Raw genomic sequence first — 18,343 nt, forward strand, 5'->3', positions numbered from 1 at the left:
TAAAAGTGAAATGATCAATCAAGTGTTTAGTATCGTCAGTTAGACGATATTTATAGTGGGTACTTAGATAAAAAATAACTTCAACTGGCATAATAAACTAACATTAAAAAGAGACATTAAATAATTGTCGTAATAAAAATATTTTTTTGGTTGGTAAAACATTTAAATTGAGGGTAGTTAAAAAGACCTTCGATCCCACTCGGATATATTTCGTTAAGTCATTATTAATAATTAATACTTATATGTGTATAATATAGTTAAAAAATAACATAAACATCAATATATTTAGCACTAGCTTTTTACCCGCGAATCCGTCTGCGTTTACTTTTAAATCATGCTCAGAGACAAATGTACAAAGTACTATAAGAACAGACGCGTTGGCCAACAGCAAGGGACGTGTATGGTGTGTGTCACACGTCATGCACTAGACGACTGTTGCGACTCGATCCTGACGTAACCACACGGAGTCCCGGGATAAATCATAATAAAAATAATAAATAATTGGAGCGTTTAACGCGCTTAAGACATGGGCTCTTTAAACCTACACCTGGGCCGCAAATCCCAGGCACTGTTGAAGCTCCTCGCCCTGCAACACAATGGACCCGGAACCCGCACGATTAATCCATGGAATGCTGAGAGGTTTCGTCTCTATGTCCCATCTTTATGTCTGAGCTACATTACTTCAAAGCTTCATCAAAACCTGTTAAGTAGTTTTTGTTTGCTATAGCAACAAACACCCACGCGAGCGTCGGCATTTATAATACTAACAATAGAAGTATAATATTAATACATAGCCAAAATGTATTTAACATTTAATGAAAATATATATGAATTCCGTTATATTAATAACTTAGGACAGTCGGTCGTTGAACTTAGATTGACAAAAAAAAATTAGGGTAAAATAATTTCTTATACTTATACGAATAATATACATATATGTAATATATATGTGTGTAAGTGTGTGCGTGTGTGTATTTCTGTGCGTGTGTGTGTGTGTGTGTGTGTGTGTGTGTGTGTTTGAGTGTGTGTGTGTTTGAGTGTGTGTGTGTTTGAGTGTGTGTGTGTTTGAGTGTGTGTGTATTTGAGTGTGTGTGTGTTTGAGTGCGTGTGTGTTTGAGTGCGTGTGTGTTTGAGTGCGTGTGTGTTTGAGTGCGTGTGTGTTTGAGTGCGTGTGTATTTGTGTGCGTGTGTGTATTTGTATGCGTGTGTGTGTTTGTGTGCGTGTGTGTTTGTGTGTGTGTATTTGTGTGCGTGTGTGTATGTATGTTTGTGTGCGTGTGTGTGTTCGAGTGCGTGTGTATTTGTGTGCGTGTGTGTATTTGTGTGCGTCTGTGTGTTTGTGTGCGTGTGTGTATGTGACATCGTAACTCTCAAACGGCTTAACCGATTCCGATACGGATTTTTTTCATTTGAAAGCCAGATTTATTGATTTGGTTCTTAGCTATTTTTAATTAATCTGCGTCCAGTGTGAAAGACTGAGTTCTTTTCCAAAAATCATGTATGTACTAAATTTTGGGCCTACGTTGTTCATCAACGATGAAAGCTTTTTATACAATAAAAATTATATATTTATAATGTGTTAGGTACTCTGTGATGTTTACTGCCTAACACACTGTACCTTTGATAACATATTGACCAACGCGAGTGAAGCAGCGGGTATTAGTTAGTTATATAAAATATAACTGTACTATTAGGGCGAGCTGGTCACTAATATAAGGGACAATGCACGTTTGTATGTATGTACGTGTAGACAGATCTCTAATGAGATCTAAGCCTTTCGCGAGTATTCATTTAAATGAAACTAATATTTTCGGATTACTACTCGTATTTTATTATTTTTCAAAAACTACATACCCCGACGTTTCGGTTACTATACAGCAATCGTGATCACGGTCAGACGAGATGTGTATATGTATATTGTAATGTAAAACAAATAATAGCTTTAATTTTTATATATGTTTGTAATTGTAAAAAATCTCAAGGTTCCATCTTATCCGGAGGCTGCGTTTCATCTTTTCGTGGACCGAATTCATGGTAGCGGGTTATCTAGCTTTGATATGACTAAAGAGAATATAAAATCATTTTAACGCAAACTGTAAGAATGTTCGTCTAAACTATTCACTGATAGGTGAGCGTAAATCACCGTCACTCCGTATTAATTTTATATATTTAAATAAATTAATTTAATATTTTTTTTATTTGAGTATCTTTTATTTAATATTCAAGAATATTTTACATAGTTATATATATTTTTTTAGCAAATAAAATATTTAATCGTATAAAAATAACCGCATGGTCTTAGAGAATATAGTTATACGTTACTAAGCCACTAGTTAAAAAGACGAGACGAAACTTCTCATCATTCCATGGATTCACTATGAGGGTGCCGGGTCCGTCGTTGCAGGGAGAGGAGCTTCAACAGGGCCTGAGACTAGACCCAGATGTAGGTTTAAGGGGCCCTATATAACGCGTCAAACGCTCACCTCCACCGTCCAAGCACCTCTCTACGTAACCAAATTTGAAACGAACCCACTAGGGCTGCCTTCGACGCACATTCCAAGAATGTACTGTTAGTTCTGGACAGACCCAAGTCTTTTAGTATGTTGTAGAAATTTAGCTATTATACTAAGAATATACATAAATACGATTATTAATTCCAAATATCCTCCACATAACTTTAACTAATTAAACTGAACCTTACATTTAACTTCCGTTAAATTGACAAAGAAATCATATTGAGTTTAGAGTCATAAAAGTAAAATATTTCATAAATAACGTGAAGTTAGTCTCGGGACTGAGTTACACGAGGTACACTGAAGTTGTTTAAAAAGAAAAAAAACATTCACAACAAATGTATCAAAAGTAATTATAAACGGATGCTAATTTGTTAATTACTTATTTTAATTAATTATATACTATAGCTCGTACATGCTTGAGCAATATGATTATCAACTGTACTAATTTTATATATATATATATATTTATATATAATTTCAAATGTGAGGAAACCAGAATAAAATTGATTTATTGTAATGAATTTACCACCTACTTGAAGACACTTAAAAAAATATTTAACCGATACATAGAGAGTTTCTTAAAAAAATTCTTTATAAAATACTATCACGTAACGATTGCCTTTGGTAGTACAAAAATTCTCTTCAATAACTTAATGGTGTCGTATAAGGAAAAATTGGCCTACACCGATCCTATACACTCAAAGTTAAATTATATTAAACTAACATTATCTATATCAAACTTTCTGGTACGTTCCAAAGTCTGAACGGCTACACTGATTTTAATGAAGTTTCGCACATTGTCGAAGTTTGAACACTGAAAAGCAAACGGTTTATTCATAACACGCCGATAACCGGAGGCAGAGCTATCAGTATATGCTTTTAAATAAAAAAAAATAAAACCTTTTTAACATTATTATAATTTAAGGAAAATAAAATAAAAATAGTAAAAAAAAAAAATATCTCTTAAAACATGACGATAAATTGCGTAATGGCGACCGCCGTTGCTATGGCAACTGTCAAAAAATCCAGTACCCAAATCAAATATTGCACGTACGATTCTTTCCTATGTTTACTCTAATGATTGTCCAAAAATATTTTAACTTGGCCCATACGAGCGACGTATTACCGGTTTGGTTCACAGTTGTGTTGCCTGTTAAAATTAATGTTATTCGTGCGAGCGATTTGCGTACGAGCTACATTATATATTACAGGAATTATTGTAAAAATACATTTGCATATATTCAAATGTCAGTGTACGCTGTAACTTTTTTTTATTAATCAGACGACAGTAACCAAAGTTATGTGTTAAATATTAACAATTTTATATACGGATCGTGTGTAATAAGTGTTCCGGTTTTGTAATCAAATGAAAGCACTCACTTATCGAAGTTCCACAGGAAATGAAAATCCAATATAGTTTTATCACAACACGAGACACGTCCGTCAGCCGCTGGCGTTGGCGAGCAACTGTTTCGTATATTATAAATTTATTACAACACGTAGCGCGGACGCGTTCCGTTTCACGTGATTTACCGTTACATTACAAATATCGAATAGGACATTGGATTTATAACATCGACCTTCGATTATTTATTGATTAAAAAAAAAGGATTTTTTATTGTAAGTATTGAAGATTTTTTCTATATTGAAAATTAATCCGATGTTATACCATTTTTTTGATAGTAATTATAATTTCGGGTTTTAAATATTTTTGATACTGTTGAATTATTACTTCTATAAAGGAAGCTCAATAAATTCCAACCGATTTTCTATTCTGTCCGATTTAACTTCTACTACCAGACTGACAGTTTGTTAGTTTCTCATAAATTTTATACCTCCGTTAACGCAATCCTGTGCGAGTATTTATGAATGAGACAACTGAAATATGTAGTTTCGATGATGCGAACTTGCAGTAAGGATGTAGTCGTTTTTGAACTTAGGAATTATGATCGTAAAATTTTATATCGTTACATAATATTAATTATTAAAACGAAATATAACGATATTTATTAAAGTCATACAAATACATTAATAAGTAACATATATATTATAATTTTTTATACATATTTATTTTGCAATATTTTATTCGATACTAAACATTTTATATTTATATCAAATACAGTGCTGATTACGAAATGACCTTTAATACATGTTACGTTCATAGCAGACAGTATTATATAATGAAAATGCGTCTGTCAGAGGAGTACCTGACGCTTTATTAATTAAAAAAAAAAAAAACGATCAAACTGTCAGTGTTAACGTAAACAAACTGTCAATTTTAACACATACTAAAGCTACAGTATGTTACATATATCAAATTATTGATGTGTGTTATATATAAATAAGACAAATACACACGTTGACTCAATTGTCTTAAACAGGAATGCCTACGTATTTTTCAATCCACGAAAACGTACAGATTGCAAAGATTTCTGTTAGAAGTAGATGTAAGATAAAAAAAATACGATAACATACAATATATATTTTACTAGTCTGAGACCACTCCCTAATATGAATTTTCGACTAAAAACAAATTAAATAACCAATCTTATTATTCCAAACTAATCAATAATTGCCAAACTTAATATGATCAAACTAACTAATACATTTTTCCATATACATATATATATATTAAAATCTAAATATAACTTCATATACATACTCAACCTCCTTGTCTAGAAAGCTGTTTACATTATTCCCGCGCATTTCCGTGTCAAGACTCAAGTGTGACTTTGACGTGTTCGAAAGGTCGCTATAATGTGAAGATATGTTTAAACTAGCTCGTTGCTGGGGCTTCGCTTGCCGTCGAAATGACTTCTTGGGGAAAAAAAAATTGGACATACATATACTATATTATATATTTTTATATAATTCTCTTCGATAGTGTCTATTGTTTACAATACATACTCTTTCACATTGATCGAAAATTTGGAAATACATTAGTTATAAGACTTCTTGATGTTTATTTACAAAAATTATTATTTAGTAATTATAAAGCTACCCACATAATTCGCAAATTTTATATTTTTATATCGCTTTCAAGAAAAAAAAACGTCCCACTGATAACAACGTTCGGAAATAGACAATTCGGAAGTCAATATAATTTTAAGGTCGGACAAAAATATTATTGATTTTATAAAACTTTTGCTTGTATTCATTTGCATGAAACTAATATTTTTTATATACGCGTTATTTCTTAAAACTATTCACATCTCGTCTGCCCGTGATCACGGTTGCTGCAAAGTAACGGAAAGGTCGGGATTATGTTTTTAAAAATAAGATACTTATTTAAGCGAGTGAAACCGCAGGAAGCCGATTGTACTGCATCCGTCTGACAAATACGTACAAAATTAATTCAATGAGTACACAATACGAGATAGGTCGCTGATCATTGACTTCTTTATAAGACGAGCGAATATATACACAGAATATAACACACAAGAATATAAATTTTAAATACTCCAAACCGCCCGTATCGGGTAAAAACACGTCATAAGGTTGAAGAAGTTACGTACAACTAATACAAAGAAATGTATTTATATGTAGTATAGATTATATTAAACAATATACATATTATAAAACATAGTATCCCGCCGCGTCTGTCTGTCTGTTCGCGATAAACGGAAAAACTACTGCACCGATTATCAAACAGTTATCAGCACTCGATAGCGTGATTCTCGAGGAAGGTTTTAGTATGTAATTTGTTAAGTTTTTGTATTTACTTGTGTGTACAGTAACTATATTTGTTGAAGATGTCAGAAAAACATGAGCCGTCTGACAGCTTTTAACGAAAACGCTGCCTAAAGTCTTTGAGATATAACAAAATAATATATGGTGGAATTGTGTATCTTATATAGGTCTACAGAAAAGCCCGCGGTGACATATGTCTATACCATAAGGATAACATACTATATCCATTTTACAACTTTTAAAAATTGGCATTCCTAAAGCGTTTATTGGAAAACTGTTTACATAGATACGATATTAAGTCTTAACAAAATAATTACTTCGTTTTCAAACCTACATCAGTAATTGTAAATTTCTTTTTAAATCATTAAAATCGGGCGTACCATTTGAAAGTTATCATAATATAAGTTTAATAATTTTCGACAAACTCGAAAAACTCGAAATTAATATATATATATATATATATAGCTTTAAGTTTAATTTTTTTTCAAAAAAATATCATGCAAAAATCTATTATTTATTTCAAAAAAAAAAAAATTATAGCCAGTAATATTTTTAGAAATGTCAATGAAAATAAAATTTTTCACTAATTTAATAATATTAACATTATTAGAGGAATGATAAGCAAAAAGATAACGTACGTTCACGTGCATGTATGTCTTTGTATACCGATTTTAATTATAAAACTCCTTAATCTATTTCAATGCTTCTTAAGACGCCGCTGAATGTATTTAAAAAAATCATGATTACTTCCCCAAATCATTGGCTTATATTACGACATATTTTACAAAAACATTGTGATCGATTAGATAAAAATTAATCGGAGTCATTGTAAAAACAATGAATAGTCAGTAATTGTAGCGATTGAATTAAAATTAGATAAAAAAAAAACAAAAATCGGAACTTCATCTCGTCCATCAACAGTCACGATCTCTGTGACACAATCCAATGTTCTTGAAAACTTAAAATAAAATAAGTAGTATATATTAAAAAAAAAAATCAGTCACATTACAAAGACGTTCTTCAAATTCATTTAATTTTTTTTTTATATTATTTATATGTAAAGACGTTCTTAAATTTTTTTTTTATATTATTTATATGTAAAGACGTTCTTAAAATTTTTTTTTAAATATTTTTTATGTGAAATTTATTTTTTAATCAATGCTGCTGGTTAAAAATAGACGAGACATTCTTGGAACCCGTGTTCAGACATGAGGTCACATAATGGACCTCAAATGATGTAGAGATGATTTTCACGTCGAAAGGTAAGATAAGTCCGACCTACATAACATCTAAAAAACATATATAAAAAAATAATATTTTCGAAATTACTACGCGTTTTTTTTATTATTATTATTTTAACTACATACTCCCGACGTTTCGTTTAATTTTCAGTCACCGTGAAGGGCAGACGAGATGAAAATTTCAATTTGTAACATTCGAAAATACATATTAGTTTTATTTAAATGAATACTAGAAAATCTTATATCTTATTATATATATATAATTAACTTCAAAATTTCTGTAATTAGTAAACATTCATTCATAATGGAAACCCCTGGTAGGGAAGAACTCGGACATGTATCATCTCGGAGTAATCTGACAAATCAAAGAAGTTCTACAAAACTAAGTTAGCTTCCTCAATGAAAACTACACACACACACACACACAATCGATAGAATCTCAAACTTGTATGTGTGTATGTATGTGTGTGTGTGTGTGTGTGTGTGTGTGTGTGTGTGTGTGTAACTACAGACAATAAAACAGCTTCACGTAAAAATTAAGCTATAACTAGAGTAACGAGCTGGTGTCGAGGTCAAGTATAAGTCAGGAAGCACCTCCTCTGTGGCTAGAGGACGGCGCGTCATTGGAGCGACATTGAAAAAGCCGTCATATCGAGAGATCAAGGGTGAAACGCGGACAAATGACCCTGGGATATCAGCGTGTTGATTGAAATTTAGAAAATATTAACATATATGTAGCATTTATATCACAAACAAACTTGCATAAAAACAATGATCTAACTTAAATTACAAATTTAATATGTTAGAATATTTTATGAAAGTATTCGTATTGATTATTATTTTTTTAATTACGACTTCCGCACGCGTTTGTATCCGAAAAACATTCGTCAATCACGCTCCATTTTAAACGTCAAGTCAATGTCATTGTCATGATTGACATTCGACGGAATCGGATAAAAAATCACTTTCTTAACGAATATCAATGCAATTTTAAAAAGACTAACAAAATCATTATTAAAAATAGTTTAATCCGATTTAGGGTAACTCTACAGAAAGGATCTATATTATATTTAAAAAAAAAAGGAAAAACGTCATTTATAAATTTGTACATACATATACGTTACACTATTGACCATTGGATTATGGAATAGATATATTTATAAATAAAATACAAAAAAAAATCTATATAAAATTAAACATAATAGTTGTCACCAAACTCATTTAAGTACAGAGTTCTGTAAAAAAAAAATTTAACACTAAACAATTGAAATAAATTCATAATATTTTACTTATAAAGCTCTGAATAGACATTCGAATTTATAATAACAAAATTGTACATTTTTATTTATTATCTGTAACAAATTTTTAATCTATGTTAATAAGAAAAATAAAATCCGTTAGTCATGAAACAATTTATGGCAAACGAATCGCTATGTACAGAAAGACAAAAAAGTATATTTTTACTCGTATATAAAAACACTACTATGAGTTCTTCGCGTTAAACAACATACGAGAAGTTTCTTGGTAAATCAGTCACTCATTCGTTAATCATTACATACTACTTATACGTAGGTAACTTTATAAACGAAGGAAATCAAACGCTCAACATGGAGTGACAATGAAAACTTAAAATTTAAATATTCCAAACCTATGCTGTATACCTTTCATATCTTATTAGAAGTATTTTTTTAATAACTACTAACTGATCCCATTTAGTTCGACTATACCAGCTCGTGGTGAGGATGAATTGAAAAAAAAATACTCTCGCTGACTTCAAAGAACAAGGGTGTCAAAAAACTATTGAGATGAAATTACTTCGTATTAGACACTTCGTGGTAACAGAAGTTTTAACTAACTAAAAACTTTTGCTCGCAGGTAGCTGATGTAATGAGGAGTAACCTAAGACTAATTACTATTCCGTTTCCCGATCCCGAAATTAAGTCTCATCACACGCGTGTGGGAATCGAGGTGCACGCGGCGCTTGAAAGTGTTTTCATTGTTTTGTTTTTAGGCAGACGGAGCCGCGGCTAATATAATATACATGTACTTATTGATGATCATACGGAATGGCTTAACGCAATTAATTTTGAGTGTATAGTATTTCAGTAAAGTACTCTCGAGATTAGAAGCTTATATGGCTCTCGTTCTCAAAGGTCCTTAATAATAATCACTTATATATATATATATATATATATATATATATATATATATATAATACATTATGTGACTTCTATAAGTTACATACTTGAAAATGTTATTAAATCGACATTTTCTTACAGCCAAAGTGACATATACAAACTCTGTCGATAAACATTTTATATGGCCACTTTATTTTATTTTTTATTACAAATATTTAAGCAAAGTTAAATTAACAATTTGTTAGTTATAAAAAAAAAAAACTGATTTTTATGGATATATACGGCAAAGGTTTAAATATTTTAAGTTTTATTTCAATTTAAATTGTTCAATTAATTATAATTTACGATAAGAAAAATTTTTACATATATTTTTACATACTCATAGTTACAATGTCTTTTTTAAAATTCGAATTATCAGTATATAAAATAAAATGAAAGCGTATATTTTATCTACATCAAAAGTGACATTTTAAATTATTTTATCTATTTGCCTGCTTGTTCAGTCACTATGTGCAACGGCCATACAGATTTCACTCACATATAGACAGTGAGGTAAAGAGTGACCAAGTTACTTTTTAACTGAGTTCAAAAGTTCGACTAAATATTTGTTGGTACACCTACAATAGTTCAAAATTCAAAATATATTTTTTTCAATCGAAATCACATTGTCCCAGTAATTACATCCTCACCAAATAATTATCTGATAGACGGATATCAAACTAAAACTCATAAAATATCTCAAATACAGTTAATATGCCGCAGCAATGACTTGTACAAGATAAAAATATCTTTCAAAAATTAAGCAATTCTCTTGTACGAAGAACAATAGTTGCCACGGCTGTTTTTGTTTTTAACATTATAGTTTTTTAATATCCGTAATAACTAATACGTCTCACATTAACCTAAACGCCATTTTATGTGTTTCTAATGACGCACGAATACTGAACCATCTGTCAAACCCTCGACATGAAGTGTGTCATAGAAATAATTGTGGACACTCCATCATTGTTTCTATTTTTATCAAATAGGAAATGAAATCTACGTTCAGTTTAAATAATTACAATGCAAACTAATAAACTACAAAAAAACCCTAATTCATATGTAAGCACAATAAAATCTCAAGCATCACATGTTTTGACAAAACAGATAAGCCTAAATACTACAATTTGTACAGATAAAATATATATATATAAAAATAAATTTGCTATACAACCTTTTTAGTAAAATTACAGACACAAATTTTATATTCAAAATAAAAGCCGACCTTCGTTACATAAACATCTTCAGTGTGAGAACTTTTAGCGTTATATCCAAGTATGTTGTTGACCTATATTAATACGAAATTCACATAACTACAAGTCACTAACTAGACACAGATAGTTTTGAGTTTTTCCTTCCTTTATACGCAGTAGCACGAAGTAAAAGACATCATTAAGCGGGTACTTACTGTTTTAGCGTGATCATGAGATAACTTTGTATGACTGTACTCTTATTAGAAATATTATAACCCTTAAGGCTTAATATAAATATTATTAACCCTTATTAAAAAGTTTTATAACCCTTATTAGAAATATTATGACCCTTATAAGAAATATTATGACCCGTATTAGAAATATTATTCTGTATTAAAGAAAATTTTCAAAATGTTTAGTCTAACAGAATGTTGATCCATTTTCAACATTTTTGTCAAATGTTATGTTACACAAACATCTAGATATTGTACATAGGCATAAAATATTCTAAGGAGAGAATTTGCCGGTAATTCATCCGAAGAACTTGCCAGTAGAATTTTTTTTTTTAAATATACTTCAATATTATAAACTACTTTGTTAAGTAAGTTAAGACATATATAGACTTTATATAGATACTGGGTCGGAATAAGACGGATTTTTGCTATAACAACATTACAACACATATATACTCAAATAAGTGAGTAAAGAGTGAGGTAAAATATTGTATAGTCTTAATAATTACGGGAAACTTTAATAACCTAGATTTAAGGAAACTAAGAGGTAGTCCGAGTTAAACAATAAGGAAAATATATATATATATATATATTTGCATATAGAAATATGTTGAGCATGGTGAATAATACTAATAGTATAAAACATGATGGATATAATATTCAAAATTATTAAGTAATTCGAAATCATATTACTTCATAAGAAATCTTTGGCATCTTTAATATAAATAGCCAACCTCCTTTGTGACCTACATTGGCAGAATACACTGTGCAACATTTCATTGTATAGTATAATTATTTTTATTAGAATTAAAATGGCATGAAACTGTCTCTATGGTAATAAATATATAGAAAATGTGGAATAAAAAAAAATGTGGAAGAGAAATAAAAAACTATATTTTCTAAAGAAGATGATAAAATTATAATGGAAACATCAACTTATAGCACAAGGTTATATGTAGAAATAAAAAAAAAATACATTTAAAAAATAATTCTACCGAAATTAATTTTTTAATATTTTCTATTAAGTGATAAATTTGAATACTGAATAATAAAAAAATACTTTGGAATAACATAAATGTTTATGATTACAATAATAAAATGATTATTAATTTTTTCATAGCATAATATATTAGCATACTTTAAGAACATAAATAAAGACAAGAAAAAATATTACTATCATAGTCGTAGATCTGACGAAACGAAGTAACTTAATGTTTTTTTTTTATATATATGTATATATTTATAATGATGTTGAATTTATTATTATATTAATACGTAAGAAATAAATTATTTATTTAAATATATTTTCCTAATATAAAATAAATAGGTTATCTTAACAAATAGTCTAGCTTCGACGCTTTTTTTTTTATTTCAACTATTCACCGGCGTAAACCAACAGTCTAAAGTATCAGACAATATAAGCAACCATAGATTACTATCACTTAACCTATAACAGATGTATCAAAATAACTTACCAAAAAACTTCTCCCCTGTTTGGAATTTACACGGTAAGCTTCAAGAAATTATGATCTTTTTAAAGTATATTTTAATAATATATGTACCCGATCATACGATGCGACCGAAACTACGAATTGGATTGTTCATTGACAATTGACTTTTACAAGATTTAGAAAGTGTTGCCGAAACAAAAATCAAATCAAAATTGACATAGGTAATTTATTTTAAAAATTAAAAACTCCCTAAAAACAAACATGGTAAGAATATAGATCATCAATAATACAGAAGTTAGAGTCCAAAAACAATGAAATTAAGAACACACTTAATAATTTAGTTAACTATATTAATTATATACATACTGATGTTCTCTGATACGAACAAAACGTATTTTTTTTAATTTAATTTTATATCTTCTTAATTCTTCCTTTAATCATCATTAAAAACTAAAAACGAAACTCCGAATTCCAAAAACTCGATATCAAACTTTTTTGTACCTACTTCATACGTGACAAGTCACAAGTCACAAGTCAAAACTGTTATGACATAAACAAAGAAATACTTAAATATAAACATTCATTTATTATTATTATTGTATCAATAATAAAATTAAAAATATTTTATTTTGTAATGCTCTAAGTATAGATGGTTAAAGTAATTTATGTCTACCGTTTCTTCCGCAAAAAAATAAACACGATGAATATTATAGAGCCTCCCTAATGTTTCGACAAAACATTTTTCTTTGAATGACTTAGTTATTAATTTAGCGATTTATTATGTGTGGAAGAAGAAAATGAATAATTTGGAATTAGATGAGAATATCCTGGTTTCATGTAGAGTGTGTTTGAAGAAAAACAGAAAAATGACTGATTTATTTGATGAAGCGAAAGAGATTGTAAAGAAAATAGAATTCTGTACAGGAATTTCGGTAATTCAATAAGTAAAATTAATTAGAGTCTTTTATTATTTATTCAGAAACCTATTAATGAAGCGTAATCACAAGTTAATAAAATAATTTTATTGTTTTAGCGAAAGTATTGTAATGAGGAAGCCACGACGTCCTATTTTATGAGAAATTAAAAAAATTTATTAGAATATTAATGTTTCAGTTAAAAGAAGATGTGGAACTTCCAAAAAATATCTGCAACACGTGCATCCGGAACCTGTCTGTGGCACATAAATTTAAAACAACATGTATTCTCTCCGAGAGAACTCTGCATAACTTGTTAGATGTGAAAGTAAATATCAATAGCAATATGAAAGACTTGGAAAACTGCAAAATAGAGCTTAAGTCAGAGGATTTATATGATGATGCATCAAACTGTGGATCGGAGAATGGAAACTGTGATTTAAAAAAAATAAAAACCGAATCGAATGAAAACAATTTACTGCCAGATGAAATTGAAAGGTATTTTTTTTTTATTTGATAATATAATTGCAACCAGTTATATTAGTATACAATATGAATGGCACAAAAAAGGTCTTATATGTTCTGCAAAAACTTAAATAGCAAGTTTTGAGTTTTCTAATATTTTATATTACGGTAGCATTATAAAAATATTGTGTAATCTCTGGTCTAGACCTTCCAAAGTATGAATGTTTATGCCTTAATAGTTTTGTTTTCTTCCTTAATCTTCTTAATGGAATAGTTCTAAGACTGAATCAATACTAGTTGTTTTACTGAGTCCTTCATCCATATTGACACATTAAAGAAACCTTTTTCAACATTTTGTCTGCTATGACCCTTAAACTATAATCTTGCACAAACATTTCTCGGCTAGATCATCTTGTGTAATCACCAAACACAATGAATACATATCTTCAGATAATGAGGATATGAAGGTTCTAAATTATCTGCCGCCAATTTGAAATAACAAAGCAGGGGAGTTTTAAACCAAATTAATTATCTTAAATTGCCATAACTTTGAATGATATCTTAGACTTAACCCAAAGTGGGTGACAACGCCCTCTTATGGGCCCTGCAGGTCTAAAGGGTGGCGGTAAAATACCCAGAACAAAAATAATGGTGTTGTATAGAGGCCTGGGTTGATTTGTAATGTCATATAGCTATTACAAGTTGTATAAGTCTTTCAGTGGGTGAAAAAATGGGGGCGGTGAAAAGTAATTTATTCTCAAAGTGGTCAGGAGACAAAAAAAGTTTGGGAACCGCTGTCCTAGAGGCTAGTTAACCTTTTTACTCATTGACTTAACACCACTATACTAATTGTTTAAAGTACATGTCATTCATGATTAAATACAACATTTGAATGATTTTCAGAAACAGCGAGTCACGGAAAGCTATAAATACATCAAGGAAACGGGGTACATACAAGAAGGTCAGCCCAAGACGGCTCAAGAAGCTGAAATTCAGAAAGCTGGCCTGCGAACCCTGCGGACTAAAGTTCACTGATAAAAGACAATCCGATGATCACAAGTTACAGCACAAAGAGGAGCCCTGGATATGTGAGGTTGGTAAATATATATATATACACAGAGAGAGAGAGAGAGAGAAATGTTATGATTTTTTCAATTCTACCCTCTGTAAGATTCCTGACATCTGAATCAGCACACTTTTTATGAAATGTTAAGATACAAAAATTTTAATGCACTAGCGGGTAACTCTATGCTTCTCCACTTATAGTATGATGAGGATAAAAAAATCTTTTAATCTCAGTCTTGCAATAAAAGTTATTCCCCATTGCCAACATCAACAACTAATAGTTATTTAGGGCAAAATTCATTTATTAGTTATAAAACGTTTACTTTTTAAGTTTTCTATCTGTCCATCAAAAAAAATAAATTATAAAACTATTAACATACGTTAGTAATTAAATTTACTCTCATACTGTTGGTGTAAAGTTCATGGCGTCAATAAAATTTTTCAACCTATCCCCTCCCCTATCCCCACTCCTCGACTCAGATCTGCGGCAAGTCATTCAGTCACAGGTCGTCGCTGCACTCGCACGTGTCGTCCCACACCCGCATGTTCTCGTGCGAGCACTGCGACTACAGCACGGGGAATAAGTTCGACCTCATCAAGCATATGCAGATACATCTAGGTATTCTATGCAATAAAGATTTAAGATCTTACCTAAAACGGCAGTATTTTTGCGTTTTCATATAAACTAATATTTTCGGATGTAGTACGCTATTTTGTTTTATCTCCATGATCCCGTCGTTTCGGTTACTTTGCAGCAACCGTGTTGAAAAATGGACGATTTTTTTAAATCTTTTGTATTAATAATAAAATCATATGATTGGCAACCATTGAGATAGGTATTTGTATGCAGAAAAAAGCCTTTTTTAGTATATGTTGTGGTTATTTTATATTGTCTTGCATTACCACATACAACTTTAAAACCTTTTTTTAGAAACTAGTTTGATTTCCTAAATAATTTTCTATGTAACGCGTGTTGTTACAAGTGGCGCCATCTGTGCCGTACTAATGATAATATACTATAATCCTTTGAAATTATATAATTTCTATGACTGATTATAATTAATTATAACACTGAACCATTGTTATTTTGTAATGGCAACATTTAAGTATTTGTGTTTAAAAGCCATAAACTATAAACACTGGCTTCAGCTATCCTGTAGCACATGACTGGATGTAACGTTGGACACTAAAAATCAGGTCTGAAGTCGCGCCTCGGACACTATTTAAGAAAATAATATGTCTGCCTTTGTAACTGCAAGGTCTAAAGCGTTTCAAGTGCACGGAATGCCCGGCCGTGTACCGCACGTCTTCGTCGAGGCGTGACCACGTCCGACGGACACATCTCCAGCTGAGACCTCACGCCTGTCACCTCTGCGACCGTACCTTCTACGATAGGACAAAACTTAACAGACACGTTGATTCACATTTTGATCTGAAACGGTGAGTTGGGGATATACGGTGAGAGATGGCATGGAGATGAGAGTGACAGTGGATCAGGTTTACTGACAGCGGGGCAGGTTGAGTGACAGTGGATCAGGTCTAACTTAAAATACTAATAAATTTTTAGAAATACAGACAGACATATCTCATTCACCTTCAAAGCACTACTTCATATAAGTTACATGAATCTTATGTATGTAGGTTCGAGTGTGACATATGTCAGGCCTGTTTCTCCCGGAGGTGGTACTGGAAGAAACACCTGGAGAAGCAGCACGATGTAGTGGTACCACCCAAGCGACCCGGCAGGCAGAGGACTACGGAATATAGCTTTGATGTGACAGAGAATTTAAAGTAATATATATATATATATATATATATATATGGAGATATAAAAATATACTCATATATTTACTAAAGGACCATTTAAATATTATTTATTTACAAACGGACTATTTGTCCTATATATAAAATTGTCATAAAATGTATAGATATCCATGAAGGTAGATTATTATAATAAGAATAAAAAAAATATATCTTTAAAATGTTTCATTAATATATATGTGACATTGGATAGTTTTCAAAACAACAATTTCATAATAAATTCAGATAAAATAAAAACTATACGAGATTTCGATTCAATATATATAAATATTTACCTTTAAATCTATCAACGACAAAGAAATAATTACTTAAAAATAATAATTTAATAATCAAGTAGATGATCTACCTACTTAAGAGCACTATACTTTTTTATAAACGGCTCTGAGGTGTTCGCTTAATGGGGTGCTGTCCGTCTCCATATATAAAATCACTTCTAATAGCTCGGGTTCCAGCAATTTGAATTTCCTTTCAAATCTCTTAACATGCGGAGGCTTGGAGAAGGAACATCTCGTTAAATTTGTTGTTGTCAATTTGATTTCCTTATTCTGTACACTGCATTGGCCTTCCTCGAGGGATGTGAGACCGAAATTGTGACTGACCATGAATGCGACCTCGTTTGTGCCGGGCTTGATCTTTAAGAAACCTCTCTCTTGATGCATCGGAGTTTGTTTCTCGGGGTGACGAGAGATTGATGTGTAGTTGAACATCGGCTGACCTGAAATATTAAAATTGAAATTGCAGACACAGTTACAAATTGCCATGTTGTCTGCCTTGATCACGGTTACTGCAGAGTAACTGAAACGTGAGGATTGTGTAAGCTTTAAAGTAATAAAATAACACGTAGTAATCTAAAAATATTTGGTTTATTTAAATGGATACTCGCGAAAGTCTTTGATTTCAATACAGTTATAAACGCAAGTAGTTTTTTTGACCGCATACATTTATATTACCTACAAATGTAATTAAACCTTCGTATTGCTCTGATTACAGCTGCTTTTAGTTTTATTTTATGATTAAAAGGTAGTATGCTGTATAAATTACGTATTTTTTTTACTGTCGCGTTTTTTGTAACAATGTCGCAAGTGTAACGTTTTACAAATAAGATATTTCAGACGTTATACTTTATACATACCGATACAAATGAATTCCAATTCTTCATGATAATGAAAATCATGCAAGTTTGGAAAGTGTCCTTCGCCGGCTTCAGTTTTCCAACGACCGGCGAGCCATGAAATTGGAGACAATGCTTCATGAACATCTTCCGACTGCATATTGTGTAGGAAACTTTTAAATTAGACTTTTTAATAAATATAAAATGAATCGATGCAATTTATATTATTCAGCCAAATATTCGTTTCACCACTACCAACCTCTTTGCAGAGTGATGATATAATGACAAATGTATTTTGCGTAATGTTTATACTGTAATGGGATGTTTTGTGTTTATGTTTTCTTTATTTTTTTAAAACATTTCACAAACATAGATTTAATTTAATTTGTCAATTGATTTATTATCAAAATTCAAAACAAGTTTTACTTTTGAATTTTGTTTATGCCTATCTTTTATCTATTACTTC

At 30.7% G+C, this 18,343-nt stretch overlaps 3 protein-coding genes across 6 annotated transcripts in view; 1 reads left to right on the forward strand and 2 right to left on the reverse strand.

The window, feature by feature from the left end:
* The window catches only part of LOC116776741 (ATP-citrate synthase), a 33,995-nt gene extending 21,317 nt beyond the window's left edge, over nucleotides 1–12,678 (reverse strand). The window contains exon 1 of one of the 2 annotated variants that reach the window (XM_061528906.1): nucleotides 12,526–12,678. The gene's annotated coding sequence lies outside the window, so the exon portion shown is untranslated. Of the gene's footprint in view, nucleotides 1–3,896; nucleotides 4,045–12,525 lie in introns of those variants that run through there. The other variant, XM_061528905.1, reaches the window with a different exon arrangement.
* A 359-nt stretch (nucleotides 12,679–13,037) lies between these two features.
* On the forward strand, nucleotides 13,038–17,019 carry LOC116776968 (zinc finger protein 2-like). Of its 3 annotated transcripts, none has more exons than XM_061528940.1 (6): nucleotides 13,038–13,433; nucleotides 13,615–13,913; nucleotides 14,790–14,973; nucleotides 15,426–15,564; nucleotides 16,205–16,385; nucleotides 16,587–17,019. In XM_061528940.1, exons 1-6 carry the CDS (start codon nucleotides 13,299–13,301, stop codon nucleotides 16,738–16,740), a joined length of 1,092 nt encoding a protein of 363 aa, XP_061384924.1. In that variant the 5' UTR covers nucleotides 13,038–13,298; the 3' UTR covers nucleotides 16,741–17,019. The 3 variants fall into 3 exon arrangements, with proteins under 3 accessions (XP_061384924.1, XP_032526168.2, XP_061384925.1); XM_032670277.2 differs by having other exon boundaries at nucleotides 13,042–13,433; nucleotides 14,784–14,973; XM_061528941.1 differs by having other exon boundaries at nucleotides 13,295–13,433; nucleotides 13,535–13,913; nucleotides 14,784–14,973.
* LOC116777023 (peroxynitrite isomerase THAP4-like) lies at nucleotides 16,917–18,277 on the reverse strand. Its single transcript, XM_032670355.2, has 2 exons — nucleotides 17,899–18,277; nucleotides 16,917–17,481 (listed from the first exon to the last, which is right to left on the reverse strand). The coding sequence occupies exons 1-2, from the start codon at nucleotides 18,035–18,037 to the stop codon at nucleotides 17,126–17,128; spliced, it is 495 nt and encodes a 164-aa protein (XP_032526246.2). The 5' UTR covers nucleotides 18,038–18,277; the 3' UTR covers nucleotides 16,917–17,125.
* Nucleotides 18,278–18,343: the final 66 nt, after the last annotated feature.

Source organism: Danaus plexippus (genome assembly GCF_018135715.1).
Source record: "Danaus plexippus chromosome 29 unlocalized genomic scaffold, MEX_DaPlex mxdp_36, whole genome shotgun sequence".
Classification (NCBI taxonomy): Eukaryota; Metazoa; Arthropoda; class Insecta; order Lepidoptera; family Nymphalidae; genus Danaus; species Danaus plexippus.

Bases quoted from the DNA above. Each gene is read 5' to 3' on its own strand.
- LOC116776968 (XM_032670277.2), top strand. From the start codon at position 13,299: ATGAATAATTTGGAATTAGATGAGAATATCCTGGTTTCATGTAGAGTG. The intron at 13,434-13,614 runs GTAATTCAATAA...TTAATGTTTCAG, and splicing joins AATTCTGTACAGGAATTTCG to TTAAAAGAAGATGTGGAACT. The intron at 16,386-16,586 runs GTGAGTTGGGGA...TTATGTATGTAG, and splicing joins TCACATTTTGATCTGAAACG to GTTCGAGTGTGACATATGTC.
- LOC116777023 (XM_032670355.2), bottom strand. From the start codon at position 18,037: ATGCAGTCGGAAGATGTTCATGAAGCATTGTCTCCAATTTCATGGCTC. The intron at 17,482-17,898 runs GTATGTATAAAG...TTAATATTTCAG, and splicing joins ATTGGAATTCATTTGTATCG to GTCAGCCGATGTTCAACTAC.